Source organism: Pseudorasbora parva, chromosome 23, assembly GCF_024679245.1.
Source record: "Pseudorasbora parva isolate DD20220531a chromosome 23, ASM2467924v1, whole genome shotgun sequence".
Classification (NCBI taxonomy): Eukaryota; Metazoa; Chordata; class Actinopteri; order Cypriniformes; family Gobionidae; genus Pseudorasbora; species Pseudorasbora parva.
The window spans coordinates 14,965,318-14,984,044 of NC_090194.1; the positions used below are offsets into that span (position 1 = coordinate 14,965,318).

The 18,727-nt window shown below is 37.7% G+C and overlaps 1 protein-coding gene across 2 annotated transcripts in view; it reads left to right on the forward strand.

Moving 5' to 3' along the window:
* LOC137062046 (rab GTPase-activating protein 1) overlaps positions 1-18,727 on the forward strand; it is a 124,037-nt gene that overhangs the window by 12,572 nt on the left and 92,738 nt on the right. For both annotated transcript variants that reach the window (XM_067432809.1, XM_067432810.1), the window contains exon 2: positions 18,412-18,617. In XM_067432809.1, the coding sequence (XP_067288910.1) occupies positions 18,468-18,617 (150 nt within the window). In that variant the 5' untranslated portion in view covers positions 18,412-18,467. The remainder of the gene's footprint in view (positions 1-18,411; positions 18,618-18,727) is intronic.

The window sequence follows — 18,727 nt, forward strand, 5'->3', positions numbered from 1 at the left end:
GCTGAGTGTGAATTTGTGTGCCAAACATTTGAAATTATAGATACCTATCACATATTTGAGCTTCATGTTTTACGAATTATTTACTTCAAGTGTAAATCCAAAAATTACCGAGATCGTAAAGTCTTCATCTTGTACACGCTTTAAAAGAAACATATAACTTTAACGTTATTGAACTATTATAAAGTGATGCCCTATAAATGAGATTGCTAGTATCAAAGTCCCTTTAGATCTTTTTGAAACCCGTGAAAGTTACCTTACCGAAGCTGCTGAAGTTAAATTTCTTTCCTTGTGATGACACTATAATAAAAAACATTTTAATACCTTTCCTTTTGGTGGTGTTTTACGCTCTGTACGGCAAAATTGTGATTTTATTTTAAGCTTTGTATCCTACGTATCCATTTGAAAGGTAAATACACAAAAATAAGGCAAATACATTTTAATGGTGTCTGGAGTGTGTGTGTTTTTCTCTACAGTGCCAGCACTCGTATTCAGAGTAAGAGAGCATATTTTTCAGATACACGTTAGGGCTGGGACAAAAAATACGTGGACGCAAAATATGCGCGTCGATTCGTCAGACTCAAAATAAAGATGGCGGCGCCGGAGAGTAGTAGCAACCATAGATGTACATAATAAAGTATATTATGTAATTAAGTATATTATTTATTATGTATATCTATGGTAGCAACACGAGTGGCTCCTCAGACTTTCAGAAGTGCAAGGCTTGCGGGTTGGCCAGTCTATGGGGTTGGCGCGAGGCACGCACGGAGCATCACAGGCATGCGTGTCTGTGTTAAGAGCGCTTGCTCCGTGTGCGCACGCGTTTTGTTGTCACGGCTACATAAACAAATTTCTGCACACAGGAAGACAGATGTTTTGGTAATATTTGATGTATTTTAATCACAAAAACAAACGTTTGCATCAAGTGAAAGCATCGGACACATTGGCTACCTACATAATAAGCTGTTTTAAATTTAAAATGTTCACTGTCTAATCGCGCTGATGTGACAGAGGGTATCCATCCTCTAAGTGAGCAGTTTCATCCCAGGACTATTCCGGTTTTAAACGGAATATTGGCACCCATAATGCACTCCACATGTAACTGTTTTCACTGTCATGCCGCGGATGCGCGTGGCGTTTCTGTTGCGGGTCAGCCACGGGGCTGTGTGGCATTTTCTCTGCCTTTGCACACTAGAAGCGTGTCTGACGCGGCGCTGCTGCTGCTATTGATGCGGAGGGAAGCCCTATTCCTAATGTTAAACATAAATAACCTACTGATACAGCAAAGAAAACGTCGGCAGTAGCCACATATCTGGTATTGACTGCAAAATAGGCTACAGAGTATTTCGTTCTGTATTGACAGTTGCAATATTTCAAAATCGACAATTGACGTTTTTTATTATTACAATTAGGCCTATATCTGCATTTATGTAAACCTACAGACTTTCAAACATGAAAATGTAATTTAATAATATGTATTCGTGTCAAAATGATATATAAACATCTTTTTCTATTCTATTTTGCCTGTAGACGCTCCCAACACGTGAAAAATAGGCGCTCTTCTATTTCTAGCATGCATGCGTTTTCCGCGCGTCACAGGCAGTGTGCAAACGCCAACCTGTTAACATGGGAGCCGAAACAAAAACGGACACGCCACGCAGCCGAGACGCTCACGCTTGCAGTGTGTCCCTGGATTTGATTAACCAACTTGTTGATATTTAATCGATGGTCATAGCCTGTAGGCTGAGTTGCATACATAGAAAAATCGTATAATATGTTTCTTTGTTGTAGGTTTATACTTATTTATTTGTGTGTGTGTGTGTGTGTGTGTGTGTGTGTGTGTGTGTGTGTGTGTGTGTGTGCGCGCGTGTGTGTAGCCTACTTAATGTTTTCAAGGTTTTATTGAATGCATTGCTCTTGTATAGTCTTACTTTGGAATTTTAAGAGCAATAAACATATATTGCAATGTTAAGGAATTCGTTTTTTCATTCAAATAATTAAATCAACATGTATAAATTGCTATTAGGCAATTCATGGGGAGATAATCGGTAATCGAATCGAATCGTAAAACCGCATCGGACAGGAAAAATTAATCGTTAGATTAATCGATGCATCGAAAAAATAATCGCTAGATTAATCGTTATATAAACATCATATAAACTTCTAACAAGACAGTTGTTTACTTATATGATGTTAAACAAATACAATTGAACCACAAATAAACAAAAAGTTGTTTCTAAAGTACTTACACTTGAAAACAGCTGCATCTCCGTTTTCCGCCATTTTCAAATATAACGCCAGCTCCTCTCTCCCGTGGCATCATGGGATAGTAAAGTGTCCATCGTATGCACACTTCATAATCTCGCCAGAAGTAGTATGCCATCCGGGTACTTTTCGCATACTGTTTTTCGAATTCTATGAATTCGGACATACTACTCTGCTCACGTACTGTTTTTCGCATACTATATAGTATGAAAGTACGCGATTTCGGACGCAGCCAATGACTTTTGAGAGAAACCTCACTGCCTTCCTCAGTCTCACCTGTCTCTCTCTCTTCCTCAGTCTACCTGTTAGGGCTGGGTATTTTTAGGAATTTCACAATTCGATTCGGTTTCGATTCGATATTGATTTATTAGCTTCGATATCGATTCATTAATAAGTAAATACACAAGTAATAAAGTACCTGAGTATATTTTTAAATAATGTGTGCAGTTTTATCAATGTTTAAGAACAAATTGACCCCAGCATGTTTTCTCTCATGGTTTATTTAGCAGAACAAACTGTACAATATTGTATGTGTTGAATAAAAAACACAACTGTAACAAACAGGCACTTTATTAACATTTCTAAGGTGCATGCAAGTGCATGTAAGTAGTAGAAAGTATATTTCTTTCTTCCTATTAATTCAAGTTATAAAAGAAATTTCATGTCGGTGTTGATTCTGTGTCGCAATAACACTGAACAGCTGATCCAAAATGAGCCCAAACGTCGGCTTTTAACGTTGGTGGTGCAGGCTTGAACGGAGTGCAGCTGCTCTTTTGGTAAAGCACGTCTTGACTTGGACAGCGCTAAATGCTTTCACTAGAGTGTTGCCCATAGCGCCACCACTGGCCGGTGGGCTGATTGATTCATAGGATTTGATGAATCGATATTGAATTGAGAAACAAATTATTGCAATGCATTGATGAATCAATATTTTTGCCCAGTCCTACTACCTGTCTCTCCCTCTTCCTGAGTCTGTCTGTCTCTCCCTCTGCCTCAGTCTCACCTGTCTCTCTCTCTCTTCCTCAGTCTCACCTGTCTCTCTCTCTCTTCCTCAGTCTCACCTGTCTCTCTCTCTGCCTCAGTCTTTTTTTCATGTGGCCTTCGACCATGAAATGCCCTTACTTTGACTTGATGAAATGTTTCCTATTTGGTTTGTAGTCCAGCAGTAAGAGTTAAGAAATCAAACTGCTGGCATGCTTTTGACCAGGCAGGTGTGCGGGTCACATTGCAAACGCATATGTGAAAGTACAACAGCAAAACAGGCTAGTGGTGAAGGAGATGGCTAAGGTGAACGGTGCATTACATATGTCACGACCAAATGGTAGCGATTGGTTATGGCAGATTCAGAGTGGCTCTGGGCATATAGTTTAAACCCGTTTTCAAGGAAGTAAACACTTTGGCCAGACTCTCTGTACGAATGAAATGTACGAGAGTCTGGTAGGACCAGGCTAGCAGTTGTGAGCTGTTAGATAATTCTCAGTTGCAGTAAGAAGCAGCAAATATATTTATTAAGTATAACATACTACTAAAACGGCTAGGCTATATAAGGTAATTGTAAAAAACAAAAAAAACAAAAACCTTGGTTGTCTGGCTGTTACTCTGTGTCTGTTTAAGGAGCCACTCTTCTATCTTAACTAGTAGCACAAATCCACACAACTCTTTGTAGGAGCTCTTTGAGGCTTGTGTACTTCTGGTTTTCTGGTCATTGCTCCCCAGGGTGTAGCGCTGAGCCTGGTCTCCATTAGAACCGAGCACAATGTGCCCAGTCAGGAAAACCAAAGCTCATTCAAAAGGAACAACCTGCCATTGAATGTCCTCTTTTACAGTATCCCTGCAGGCTGAACCCACTGACCTGTGAATCAACACATATCTTTCATGATACGTTTTGTGTAAAGGGGTAGTTCACCTAAAATTACAATTCATTTACTCAACACAAAAGGAGTTATCTAACAGAACGTCCAAGCTGCCCTTTTTTATACAATGAAAGTGTATGGTGACCAGTATCATGCCTGAAACAACGGCAAGGCTACATAAGGACACTGGCTTACTCAGATTGAAGGCTGGTCCTTGATTGGTGTTACTTATCGTCCCTACCCACTAGAGCTGTGCAATTAATTGTTTTCTTGATTTCGACTTTGGCTTCCAATGGTTATGAAAACAAGATAATTAAAGATAATTGAATGCATACGTCATTTTGCATCCGGTATTCCCCAACTGGACAGACATATCCGCCATCTTTGTTGTGGCACTCACTTAAACTATATATTGTCTTTCAATCCATCCCATTCTTCTGAATATGAACTATTATTATTGACCAATGCATGCTATATTAATAGGGCTGGGTATTGTTAGGAATTTCACAATTCGATTCAATTTCAATTCTTGAGGCTTTGATTTGATTTGATTTCAATTCGATATTGATTTATTAGCTTCGATATCGATTCATTAATAAGTAAATACACAGGTAATTAAGTACCTGAGTATATTTTTAAATAATGTGTGCTGTATTATCAATGTTTAAAGGGTTACTTCAGCGATTAGCATATGGCTTTCTATCAGTAGAAACCCTGGAGTATATTTGAATGATCGTGCTCCCCCTGTCATATTCCCCTGAGACGAGAGATTTATGCATTTTGTTTCTGGTGAAAATGACTCTGACGCAAATCGACGATATTTGCGCCACCATCGCAAAAATGTTTGGCCAGACGCTAAAGACTACAGCCAGCAGAGGGAGCTATTGCCGCATTTTTTCAACCCGCACATGGGGGATGGGGTCGCACTCACAGCTCAGCTCAAGCTCAGGCATTCATGGAAACGGTGCGGCCGGCGGAGCAAAGTGAGTATTTTATCTTCTCAGGTTAATTCCTATGAAAGTTAATCTTCCAAAGGCATGAACTGAAAACGCGCCAGACTGAACGCGCGCTGAGAATTACTGCCGTGAGCGTGGATGCGTTTTCCTCAGCTCTCATTCTGCTCATCACAATGCGCGTAAAACTCCTGCTGCGTTTGTGCGGAGACTTCCTCAGCGGCTAAATCACAATATACTGAACAGACACTTTCAGTTTTTAATTGTAGTGTCTGTTCTCTAACTGAACGGATTTTATGAAGATTAGCGTGATGTTGGGAAAGTAAAAGTGATTCAGTAGCGGTGGCTTTGGGAGTGGCCTCACAGGGCAGCGAAGCATTCTGGGAATTGTAGTGTTTCATCCCCATGAGACAAAAATACATTTTCTGTCTTTTCTCAGTCTAGACCAAATTCAAAAATAATTTCACATTTCTACTACATTAATGACCCAGTTTAAATACAGATTAATCTTCCCAGCACTGAAGTACCCCTTTAAGAACAAACTGTACAATATTGTACGTGTTGAATAAAAGCCACAACTGTAACAAACAGGCACTTTATTAACACCTCTAAAGTGCATGCAAGTGCATGTAAGTAGTAGAAAGTATATTTCTTTCTTCCTATTAATTCAAGTTATAAAAGAAATGTAAACAGAACCACAAAATGTGCATGCTCATAAAACAAAGTGCAACGTTTTAATTTCACATTTAAAGAAATCTATTATTTGACCATGTCTAACATCTATTTTGTAGGTTTTACAAATATGTAAGCAGTTATGATCTGCAATACTTTAAGCAACTTATTTATTAAAGAGCCATACAGGCACTTAGTGGGTAATAGCATTACAAATGAAAATTATTATTTGAATAATGCCTCATTATGTGCCATAAGTGTCCAGTGCACAAGAAGACCCGAGTTCGCGTCTCAGCTCGAGGATCAGGCTTATTTGTTCATTATTGACGTCATCAGCGACTAGTCAACGTCGACTCGACTTTTATCACATAAATGTCGACTTAAAAAAAATCGGAAGTCGTTCAACCCCTAATGCAACAAAAGAGTTAGTCCACGGATGCAACAAAAGAGTTAGTCCACGGTTCAATATATACCTCGGTTTTTAACCACGGTTTTTCGGTTCGTTTTTTTTAGTATTCTATTCTTAGGTGAAAGGAACAGAAAAGGGTTAAGGATAAAATGTTTTTATTGCAATACTCTTTCTTTATTTCACTTAAAAGACTTGAAAAAACTTACTTAAAAAAAACCCTTGTACGCATTTAATATTCGTATTATAATATAAAATAAATATAGATTTACCGTGGCAGCTTAGAGATGTAGGCCTGCAGTAGCATTTAAGTATGAATTTGAAGGAATAAATGTAGGCTAAAATTAAAACTACATATCCTTCAATATACAACATTGATTAAAAGCTACTGTATTAAAGGTGTTCTTTTTTTAGATTAAAATCTTTTTAGAGGTGAACTGTCCCTTTATATATATATATATATATATATATATATATATATATATATATATATATATATATATATATATATATATATATATATATATATATATATAATATAATATAATACACTTTTTTCCCCACACATATACTTTTTTTTTTTTTTCTGACCCGAAAAATTATCCGATCCATGATTCAATATAAGTCCGAACTGTAATCTATAATATGTAATCTTGCTGGTTGTCTTGCAGTATCCTCTGTGCTTCCCGCTGGAACTGAACAGGTTTGCAGTTTAGTTTCAGTTTGCATAAGTTGGTATTGACGAGTGATCAACAGAGCCAATTATACAACTGTGAAAACAAACATCTGTGTCATACAAATGCATGTTGAGTCAGTCGAACTGTTTTGTAATGTTCTGCTGTTTGAGCAAGTCAAACAGCAGAACAAGAGCAAGTTGTTTCAGTTTGTTTAACTTATCTGAACTGGGCAGGAATTACAGAATGCCAATATTTGCCTGGCATTCTGGTGGTGAAAGCCTAGTGGTTCATTTCATTTGAAGTTACTTTTTTCCGAACATTCAAACTTGGGTTAAGTAAAATGGGTGGATCACTTTAGTTTCCTACTGAGTATAACTGTCAAAACAGGTGTGCCCAAAAGTTCCCTGGCTACAAAGAACGGATGTAATTTTTATTTTTCCACATCCATCACTAACAATGGATTGTATAATTGGCAGAATCAGACTATATATATTTTTTTAAATCTTTGGTGTGAACTATGTTCAATTCCAGTAAACAAATGTTCTGACTTTTATAAAACAAAACAACACTAATTGTTTAGGTGACACTTTACAATAAAGCTCTTTTTCTCAACATTAGTTAATGCAAAACCTCACATGAAATAGTAGTCTAGGTTTTTTATAATTGTGGACATATGTTAAAGTTCAAACATTCGTAGTTTACACTAACATTAAATGGATAGTTTAAAAAGAAATTGTCATCATTTACTCACTGTTACGAGCCCCCTTAAAGGTGTCATGAACTGGCTTTAAAAAAAAAAATTATACTGTTGTTTAAGGTCAACTAATGATGTTTATGTGGGTTTAACATTCAAAATCATTCTAACTCATATTAGGCTATTTTCTACACTGTTTTTCTACACTGGTCTTCTAAACGCTGGGTTTTGATGGGCGTGCCGCACTGGAGACTTGGAAGTAAACGCCCATGGCTGGGATTGGATAAGATTTGCTTATTTAATGAGCTTCAGCTCCCCTTCGTAGTTCAGTTCACATGAGGGAGGGATTGCTTTGAAAGCGGCAACTGGGATAATTCTCTTACAGGGCTCGTAAACGTCTTTATCAAACAAACACAATGATTTATTTCTCATCCACTTGCGATTGATTGGAATATTATTTCTGTATTACATGGCCCGCATCTGTGGATATAAGCATACACACACACACACACACACACACACACACACACACACGCCTGCCCATATCAAGATAATATTATTTCTGCCGACGGGCATACGTTTTGGAAGCCCGTCTGGAAAACAGGACTACTAATGGGACTACCCAGCTCCGGGACTACTATTAGCCTACATATAAAAAAGACGTTTTACTCACAGTTTGTTAAGTTTGTTGCGCTATTCCTGACGGATCCAATATAGAAGCACAGCATTGTGTCTGCAAATCCAGCACTTGAGGCTTGTTTACAAACGATTCCGCAGTGAAATGAAGCGAACACACAAACGGTCTTCCCCACGTGAGCTGGAACTTCATTAAAAATAAATGAAGTATCACACATTCCTAATATTAGGATCTGAAGGAAGCTTGTGCAGCAACTGTGTTCTTCTACAATATCTTGCTATCTTCTTCGACATGTTCATTGCTGCTGGCTAGTGTGAGCCGATGATCAGGATAATCTTATTTTCAAAAGCTCAAGGGAAAGTTGATTTCTCAATTCATCACCCCTTTAAAAGTCTAGGGGTTAAAGAAGGCTGGTAACAAAACGTTAAAGAGAGAACACAGGAACACTCCCATTTCTAGGTCCCAGTTCAACAAACCAGTCCACAAACAAGAGCTTAGAGGAAAAATAGATGATTTTTATTTTAGTTAACATAAATTAATTAAATCAGTACATTAATGTTTTATTTTTGTGTTTCTAAATCATAAGTGGGGCTAACATAATGCTTTGGGAAGGGAACATGGCCAAAAAAACGAACAAAAGATCAATCTTCCTTGGGGGTTAAAAATAATTGCCTAGAAAGATAAGAAATTATAATAATAAAAATAAAGATAATAAATTACAATATACTTTCCTTACTGTTCTATTAACAGGATAAAACCGAAGAAAACTGGCATACGCGCAAACAAAATTGGCATCCACCACCCTACCGAAGATAAATACAGAAAAAGACATATAAAACTGGTTATAATTTGAGAACACATAATGTGAGCCACTAACTCACTTTCACTATTCAACAAACAATTAGAGTGATCAACAACTCAAGTATTACTCCAAGTAATGGCACTGCAGGTCTTTTAAGTGTTCTAGGGCTGTGTATCACCAGCAATGTCAAAATACGATAAGCATCACGGTACTGAAGTCACGATACGATACATATCATGATATGGATCGATTTGAAAATTAAATTTATTTTGAGCAAAGTTTAGTAACAGTAATATCTGTTTATTAAAAAAAAACAATGAGCTAAATTAAACAAATAAAATGTCTCAAAAAAGTTTGTCGATTTTGATATTATCTGGTACAATACATGAAACATTTTCTCAAGGAAAACAAATCTCTTAAATAATGCTGTAAATTATGGGAGTCAGTTGTAGCCTACCAGGGTCCCCGCGGAGTCTTAAAAAGTCTTAAAAAGTATTAAATTTCAGAATCAAAATATAAGGCCTTAAAAAGTCTTAAATTCGTGGAAGCATTGCGTTCTAGGTCTTAAATAATGTTAAACAGGTCTTAATTTTCCTACGTCCATGTAACGCTACCTCATTAAAATGCTCTCGCCTCCCGCAGCACGCGCGCACGTGTGTGTGTGTGTGTGTGTGTGTGTTTGTTCCGTGGTGTTTGTAGTTCTTTCTTTCGCTAGACCAACTATTGTTCGCTCTATTACAACTACAAAATTAGGCAAGCATGCCACTTATATTGCAGCCAATCAGCTTTCGTGTTATTGGCACGAGCCTCTCTTTCTGATCGTACCCCACAGACGCATAAAACGGATTTTATTCTTCAGCTGAGTCTGACGGTTCTTTCTTGCAGTTCCGCGATCGTGAACGCGAAGGCGAATCTTCCTCACCATCTTGCATAATGACCAAATAAGAGTATAATATACCCGATTGCACTAAGTAGAGTTAATAACAGTGATGTAAACGCCGAACTCCGATGTCAGACTGTAACGTTATGTGTTTGCTGCCTGTCAGCGCTCGCGCGAGTGTATTGAATGTTATTTTTAGGCTCATTAGCCTAACGTTACTATTGAACGATCAAATATACACATTATGCATATGTCTACATCCTGATTTGAGTTAAAAAGTTTGGGAACTGTCAGTAAGTACTGGATCTGGGCATTAGTAAGCTCTCAAAGTGAAAGCAAACTAATATAGCTTAACAACAACACAAACGGGGATAACAGCACTTACACTTAAAGGAACACTCCAACTTTTTTAGAAATCGGGCTTATTCTACTTTGCTACATTTAGATATGTGGGGAAATGCATTTTAAGCTAAGCTAGCGGCGACCCTGCCAAACATAAACAATGCATGCACTGAGACAAATGCATTTGCCGACATATCTAAATGGGGTTTATCCAAAAGAAGTTGAATAAGCCCTATTTCTAAAAAACAGTGGAGTGTTCCTCTTTGTATGCATGCACCTTTGTGTTGTATTTATTTTTCCTATTGTCATTTGTTTATAAGTATATATTTTATTACTGACCGATTACTTGATTACGTAATTACTTAATAACGTTTTACTTATATTAAGCAATTGCTTATTGCTGTGGTTCACTTTTAAGATGTTGGTCATATTTCCCACCCCAAGCGATCGTGTTATTAAAGATAGATAGTGCACTACTGGAACAGCCTTTTTTGTTTTTGTAATATGCCTACCAAACAAGATTCATGCATTTTGTTAGTTTTATTGCCATGTGTGATCATTGTGCATCTAACATAATAATATGGTTAATGTTGCATCCTAATTATGAAAAAATAAAAATGTATAATAGTGACCACCACAAAAAAGCAAAAAATAAATTATATATATATATGCTAATCCTGGTGGGATTGAGCTATGAATAATACGTTCACTAATACTTTGTTCAATTTAAAATAAATTAAATAATATAAGTTTAAGTAATTGAGTGATTCTGGATTTCTTATGCATGTTTTTTTATCGCGCAATATAGGTCTTAAATTTTATTCATAATGGTCTTAAAAAGTCTTAAATTTGACTTGGTAAAACCTGCAGATACCCTGGCCTACTATAATATACAAGGTAAAAAATAACTACTATTCTATACAAATACTTTTTAACATAATTGTTTTTTTTTATTATAATAAAGTTATAATAACTTTACAAAGTACAGTCATATTTCTACTCCAATTTGTTTTTTGCAATATAAATGTTGACTGTCATAACTTGTCAGAGTAATTCAAACTTGCATTACATATTGAAGAACATTATTACAAATTATATTATATAAAACATTACAAATTATAATATATAAAATGCTCCTCTCTAGAGTAAAAGTATATGGGGATGATTAGGAGGCTGTGCTGGATAGAGGCCAATGGGCAAATTTGGCTGAGGTAACACCCCTACTCTTTTTCCGAAGAACATCCTGAGATTTTATGACCACAGAGAGTCAGGAACTCAGGTTAATGTCTCATCTGAAGGACGGTGCTGTTCTGCTGAACACAAATGAATATGGTTAACCAAACAGGCTCAGGGACCCATTGACTTCTATAGTACTTTTTTTCCTATAATGTGGCCCATCAACTGTTAAGTTACCCATATTCTTCAAAATATCTTATTTTGTGTTATAATTGGTCAGCATATAATTGTTAATTTTTAGTTCTTAATATACATTACTGTTCAAAAGTTTGGGGTCAGTCAGATTTTGGGATGGCGAAAACTAAACATTTTCTTGACCGACCACCGAGCCTCATTAGCCGGTTGAAACCGATTAGTTTAAAATATGCTGCGCTATTTGAAATAACAGCCGCGAGCAGCACCTGCACTCTCACGACTCTGTCGCATCTTTCTGCCGCTCTGCCTCTCGCTCTCACACACACACTGTCCCGGCACCTCCGCCTCCCTTCCACCCGCGTCACTTTTTAAAAAATCCTCTTCAGCGCGTAACATGAGTCCCGTAAACGCGGCGCCGAGGAGCTTGTTTGTAATCGACAAACCAATGGCTCCTTAGTTTCGAAATGGTTTGGGTACAAGGTAATCGCGTTGAAAATAAAGGCATTTGTAGTGTTAGAAGCTCATCTGAAACATTGCCGCGGCTCATTTATGAAAATGACAGCTCCGAAGAGACGCTGCTTTAGTTCGAGGTAGTGCTAACAATAATAAAGAAAGATGATGATCAACACCTTGTGTTACCACTGAAATGTAGATGTAATATATTTCCAAATGTAAGCCCATCTTATGCGGAATGCACGCTTCATACTGTCGTCTGCCCTGGCTCTCTAACCTCGAGTGTTTTAGCCTGTTTACCTTTTGCAAACCTTGTGAGCGCGCAAACCCAAACGCTGTGACCTCACGCCAAAATGTTTTATTGGTTTATTAAGTACAAAATTGAGTGTGAGAGATTTGTTCACTTCACACAAAAAGATTTTGGAATGAGATGGCTAACTGTAGTAGCGTTTAGTCCACTGTCTATAATAGCCTAATTTAAAGATCACTTTTTTTTTAACCGACAACTTTGATCAGTTGATACGGTCAACCATCGGTCAAACGGTCATCGGTTAACATCCCTATCGGATAGTATACCTGTTCTTTTCACAGAAAAGCTCTGATTGGGGAATTTAAATGACTGAAATCTGGCAACCGCACGAACGCGAGCTCTCTCTCGCTTGTGGATGATCTGAAAACACCAATAAACAAGTAGGCTGTATTTTAGCAATCTCCATTTGAGATGTTCTGCTTAAAGTGTCATTCAGTCGGTCTGTGTTCTGTCAGGACCAGTGATGGGAATAACGGCGTTATAGATAAACGGCGTTACTAACGGCATTCATTTTTTCAGTAACGAGTGATCAAACGAATGACTGTTTCCCCTGTTACAATGCCGTTACTGTTACTGAGAATAAGGGTGCGTTCACACTTGTCATGTTTGGTTCGATTAAAATGAACCCTGGTGCGGTTGCTTGGTTAGTGCGGTTCATTTGAACATATGTGAAAGCTGCCATCCGAACCCTGGTGCAAACCAAACAAGCGGACCGAGACTGCTAAAAAGATGGGTCTCAGTCCGCTTCCAAACGAACTCTGGTGCGGTTCGATTGATATTATGAACGCAACACGGACCAAAGACATGTGAACGGACCAAAAACCGGACGTATAATGTCACAAGATGCGACGCATAATGCAGCTGATTTGACGACGCGGCAAAGATCGGTGTATCCAAAATGAGTAACTTTAATGTTAGAGGGCAAACGTGGAGCAACGAGGAAGTGCCTAATCAATAGGCTATTTGATCAGACGAGCATGTTTCGAAAATGCTAGAAAAAACACACAAAAAGCATACCTGGCTCTTCTCATCAAAGTTCCTGTGTTGCCCATTATTAGCAGGTACAGCTGAACGGCCGTCTCTTTTCTGCACAACGGAGTAAATCCTGCTGCTGTTTTGAATGTTTTGAACATTTTATGAGCTCTTCATGAGTTCTCTGGTAAAAAAAAAAAATGCCATATGCACACGCATAAAGTGATCGCGTTTAATCCAGCACACAGCGTTGTTTTGAATGTTTTGAACATTTCATGAGCTCTTCATGAGTTCTCTGGTAAAAAAATAATGCCATATGTACACGCATAAAAAGCCAGCGCGTGTAATCCACACACAGCATTGTTTTGAATGTTCGGTAAACGAGCTCCTATGTCATATAAGCCGACCAATCAGGTTGTTACCGTCTCCCTATGCCTTTGGTTCGGTAACTTTAGGTTCGCTGTTAAAAATGCCCGTGTGAACGCTAAGCGGACCAGGACTATTATGTTTTGTTTTGTTTTTTGGTCCGGACCAAACGAACGAAACTAACCGAACTACAAGTGTGAACGCACCCTAAAATGCGGCGTTACTATAATTGAGCTCACTGAAGCGGTTTTCATCCAAACAGGCGCTCTCTGTCAGCGGACCTGCAGCTGTGTGTGTGTTTGTGTGTGTGTGATACACGCACACACGCGCGCATGCGAACAGCGATCAGGAGTCAGAGGCAGAGCGACATCATGTCCAATGACTTCAAAGGTAGCTTTCGCAAACTGGAAGTAGAAGCGCTACTTTTCCCTCGTTGAGGTGAAAGGTAAGAATGTTTATTTAACGTGCAACTTGCCCAGGAAGTCTCTCTCCACGTCGGTGAACGCAATTGATAACGTGAGCTCCGCTGCCAAAGGATTAGACAGACCCACGATATTAAAGCAACTAAAACTAGGTTTTTCTCGTGAGAAAATGGATAAGCCCACCATACAAACAAGACTTGAGAGCACTTCACTCCTTGTTAAACTGTTTACTTTTGTGAGGAAGAAAATACTTAAAGCAGGCTATGTCTACCAGTTGTGTGACCGTTTTAGAATTTTAATGTGCACTACAAAGAGTCTAGGCTATGTAAGTTGAGCTAATATATTTTTTGTTATTATTATTTTCTATTTTTGGTAGACTTTTCTTAAGGAGCATCATTTATTTTTAGATTTATTTGATGGCCACTTGGGGTCTGTGCAATAAATATTACCGTTCTAAACAATCTATTTAGTTTTATTGTTCCACTATATTACTGATATTTACAATAATGTATTGAATTTGATAGATGTGTATCTCACATTGTCCCACAGCAACATTAAAACAGTGTAGATTGGTATACAATATTGTATAATAATAATTTATTCTATTTAGTGTCCATTTCATTCATTTAACATTTAATATTGGGGGCATCCAAGTTATTTTACATATTTGAACATTTAAAAAAAGTTATAAACACTTGTCTGTTCTACTCATTTCAACTGACTTGTGAAAATCAAAATTATATGACTTATAGCTACTTTTTTTTCAGTAATGCAAATCGTTACTTTCCCTTAACGAGTTACTTTTATTATAGAGTAATTCAGTTACTAACTTAGTTACTTTTTGGGACAAGTAGTGAGTAACTATAACTAATTACTTTTTTAAAGTAACATTCCCAACACTGGTCAGGACTCATGAGCCGCTTCGCTGAACAGCTGAACTGCTGTGAGCTGTGAGTGGCTGAAATAAGCCAATCATAGCAGAGCTCAACATTAATATTCATTACCCTTCCAAATAAGGCAAAAATAGAGCATTACATCCTAGGGACAATTTATAGGGTTGTAAATAGACCTGTAAAACTGTATCTGGACAATTTTTGCCCTTAAATAAGCCACATACCCTCTATGTAGATATCAGAGAACAATTTCACATGTTGTTTCAAATCATTCTAGGGCACCTTTAAGTCGGCCCCATTGAAAGTCTTCAGGAGAACTGACTGTTATCTGCAGATCTTGAAATGCTTGTCACAGGCCTTTAACTCACTGTTGTGACTTGAATTTATTGTATCAACATTCCCTTTGTGCAGGACTTCTGGGATTGTAACACATTGGAGCACATTGTGTGTGTGTCTTTGTAAATCACACAGGTTCTGCTCATTCTTCGACACTTCCTCCAGGGTCCTACTGAAGAATCTGTAGAGTGAAATAGCGCGGCTGCTTTTGTTCGTGTTTTCATGTCTGGACCTGTACAGTCCCATTATTTCCCTTCCATATCCAAATATAGTTCAGCGCTGACCCTTTGCCAAACCCTCTCAGCTTGTCCAAGTACAGCTCTCATTAACACAGCTCTTGTTCTCTCATCAGCCTTCTCTTCTGTTGCAGCTGAACTGTAGAGTTTGCTGCTATTTCTTTGGAATTAATAGAGTTTGGATAACTATTATGTCAATCTGAGATATTGTTTGTTTTGAACCCGGTCACGTGCATGGTAATGTAAACAGCGCTTTGCATCGGCGGCATCACAGTTTACAATCCACAGAAGCACCAACTTTGTTTGTTCTTTGACTGTTGCCGTGGAGATAACATGGGTTTTTGCATTTTGTGTGCAATTGGCTGCCATCACATTTCCATCCTAACACTCTGAACATTGACTAATAAACTTTTAGCATACATACACATTTTTATTTTATTTTAGGGAAACATCACACATATCACTAATATTTTTGTCACCTGATGTGATGGAGTTTGGATTCCTTGACACTGTTGGCTCTGGCTTGCTTAGTTGTGAATACTTAATATTCATCAATATTCCTAATTTGGCTTTACTGACACTTAGATGAAAACTCAACTTTGCTGGATGATGACATCACTGTTTTCTTCAGAGTTGCTTTAAAATATTAGTTCACTTCAGAATGTAAATTTCCTGATATATTACTCACCCCCATCTCATCCAGGATGCTCATGTCTGTCTTTCTTCAGTTGAAAATAAATTAGGTTTTTTTTGGGGGAAAACAATACAGGTTTTTCTCCCCATAATCCCTTTGAAGCCCTCCGAAGCCCTTTGAAACTGCATTGATTGGACCTTCAACCTTCAATGGTTGCCATTGAAGTGCATTTTGTGGAGAAACATCCTGGAATGTTTTCTTCAAAAAACTGAATTTCTTTTTGACTAAAGAAATAAAGACATGGACATCTTGGATGAGAAGGGGGTGAGTAAATGATCAGGAAATTTTCATTTTGAAGTGAACTAACCTTTAAAGGGTTAGTTCACCCAAAAATGAAAATTCTCTCATTAATTACTTACCCCACCTTAAAGACCTCTGTTCATCTTCGGAACACAAAGGAAGATATTTTTGTTGAAATCCGATGGCTCAGAAAGGCCTTCATTGACACCAATGTCATTTCCTCTCTCAAGACCCATAAAAGGGACTAAAGACGGCGTTGCAAAGCCCATCTCAACGCATCTGAACGCAATTGTATAGTCCTTCAACTAATTAGACCACAAGAGGCATGACCAACGGGCAACAACCCAACGCTTCATCATGTTAAACCGCCAATTGCGCTGCAAGTGGATAAGCCAGTCTGTGAAGCAGTAGAAATGAATGTACAGGTTTCCAGAAATCAAATCGCCGGCGGACCAGGCTGGGTTTACCCAGTGTAGGCGGCGTCTGATGTTTGCTCACAAATTTCAAACTTTGCTAAACGAAAAAGAACTTTGCCGTAAGAATATCAGGGCTTTTAAGCCAAGCGACAGCGATGCGATTTAAACACCACATTCAAGAACGTCAACAATCCGTAGGGGAAATTTTGAAGGACGAGGGAATTTAGTTCCCCCAAAAAGTGTTCCTATTACTTACATCATTCACAGTAACTGTGGTGCAAACTGGGTACTTCTGGCATGGATTTTCATGGCCGATTCCTTTCAATTTTTTTTTTTTAAGTAGTTAAAATTGAAATTTGAGACAACCACTGAATTTAATAATGATTCAGATAAAGATGCTACACATGAAGCAAGAGCAGTTTTTGATTGTACAATTTCAAGATTTAAAGCTAAAATAGAAGATCTTGTCTTTAGATGTGATATTGTGCTACATAAGACAAAAATGCCATCAAAACATTTCTGAAGGCAGTCAGTTCCCTTCAGAGATACATTCATATAACCCCCAACCCCGCACCCTAATCCATTATTTATATTTTTTATTCCTATATTTTGAGCACTGCGAACAGTGAGTACAGCATTTGCTCTCCTGGCACGTGTATGTTCTCTTCTTTAAAGCTGACTTCGTAATATTTCCACACAAATTATATTTTGGGAAATGATAGCAATACATTTTGTGTGCAAGTCCAGAATGGAGATCATAAGTCCAGTAACGTCCCTCCAGTGCGAAAGCCCATAATTTATGAAATCCCTCCCAATGTTTGGAAATAACACAACAGTGCTGTTATTGTTAACTAAAACTATTAAAAATGGTTAATTGACATAAAGCTGAAATAAAATGGCAACTAAATGAAATTACTAGTACTAATTACTCAAAAAAATAAAATAAAGCTAAATATAAATATTTAAGAAAATGAATAAAAATAACAAAGGCACATAATAAAATTAAAATTAAACAAAAGTTTAAATGATAACGCAAAAACAATGGCAGTGAATTCCCAATATTAATAAATGCTGTAGTATATAAATCTTTAATAAATGTATTTTAATATCTCTTACAAGTTTAAATTAAAACTCTTGTGTAACGCTGCATTTTCTAATAAAGTTTTATTTTCTTGCCGGTTGGTTTGTTGGCTGTTCGTTTCAGACCCCTATTTCAGTTTACCAAATTTGATCTGTCACTTCTTTTACATTTCACAAAATTCTCCCTGCACACATCTCTGCCTCTTTAGCCAGCATTTTTGTAAAGGTCTTGAGTTTTATTTTGCTCTGCAGACACCATGTGTCCATAAATAGCTTTGCTGCCATTTGTAGAACAGTTTGAGATGATTGAAACTTGAAGCGTGAAGAACTGCAAACTTTATATTTAGTTGACAAAGGATGCCTTCAAATTAAGCAATGTCATTCAAGCTCCTCATATTTTGTTTTTTTTTCCTCTCATTGTTTTTTCATCTCTTTGTTTTCCAGGTAATTTTGCTCATTAAACCGCCATTCATGAGCGCGTCTGGCTTGATTTAGCAGTCATGGATGACAAGGCCTCGGTGGGGAAAATTAGCGTGTCCTCCGACTCGGTGTCCACCCTCAACAGTGAGGACTTTGTCCTGGTGTCCCGCCTCGGGGATGACACCCCCTCCACTAATAATGGTAGCGATGATGAAAAGACAGGACTGAAGGTAAGAGCAGATAGGAAACGAACAAGGAGATGATCTACTTTGGGAACTATTGATGGGTGATTCTTCAAGTAAGGGCACTTTTGATTACTTGAAATTTTGAGAAACAAAAA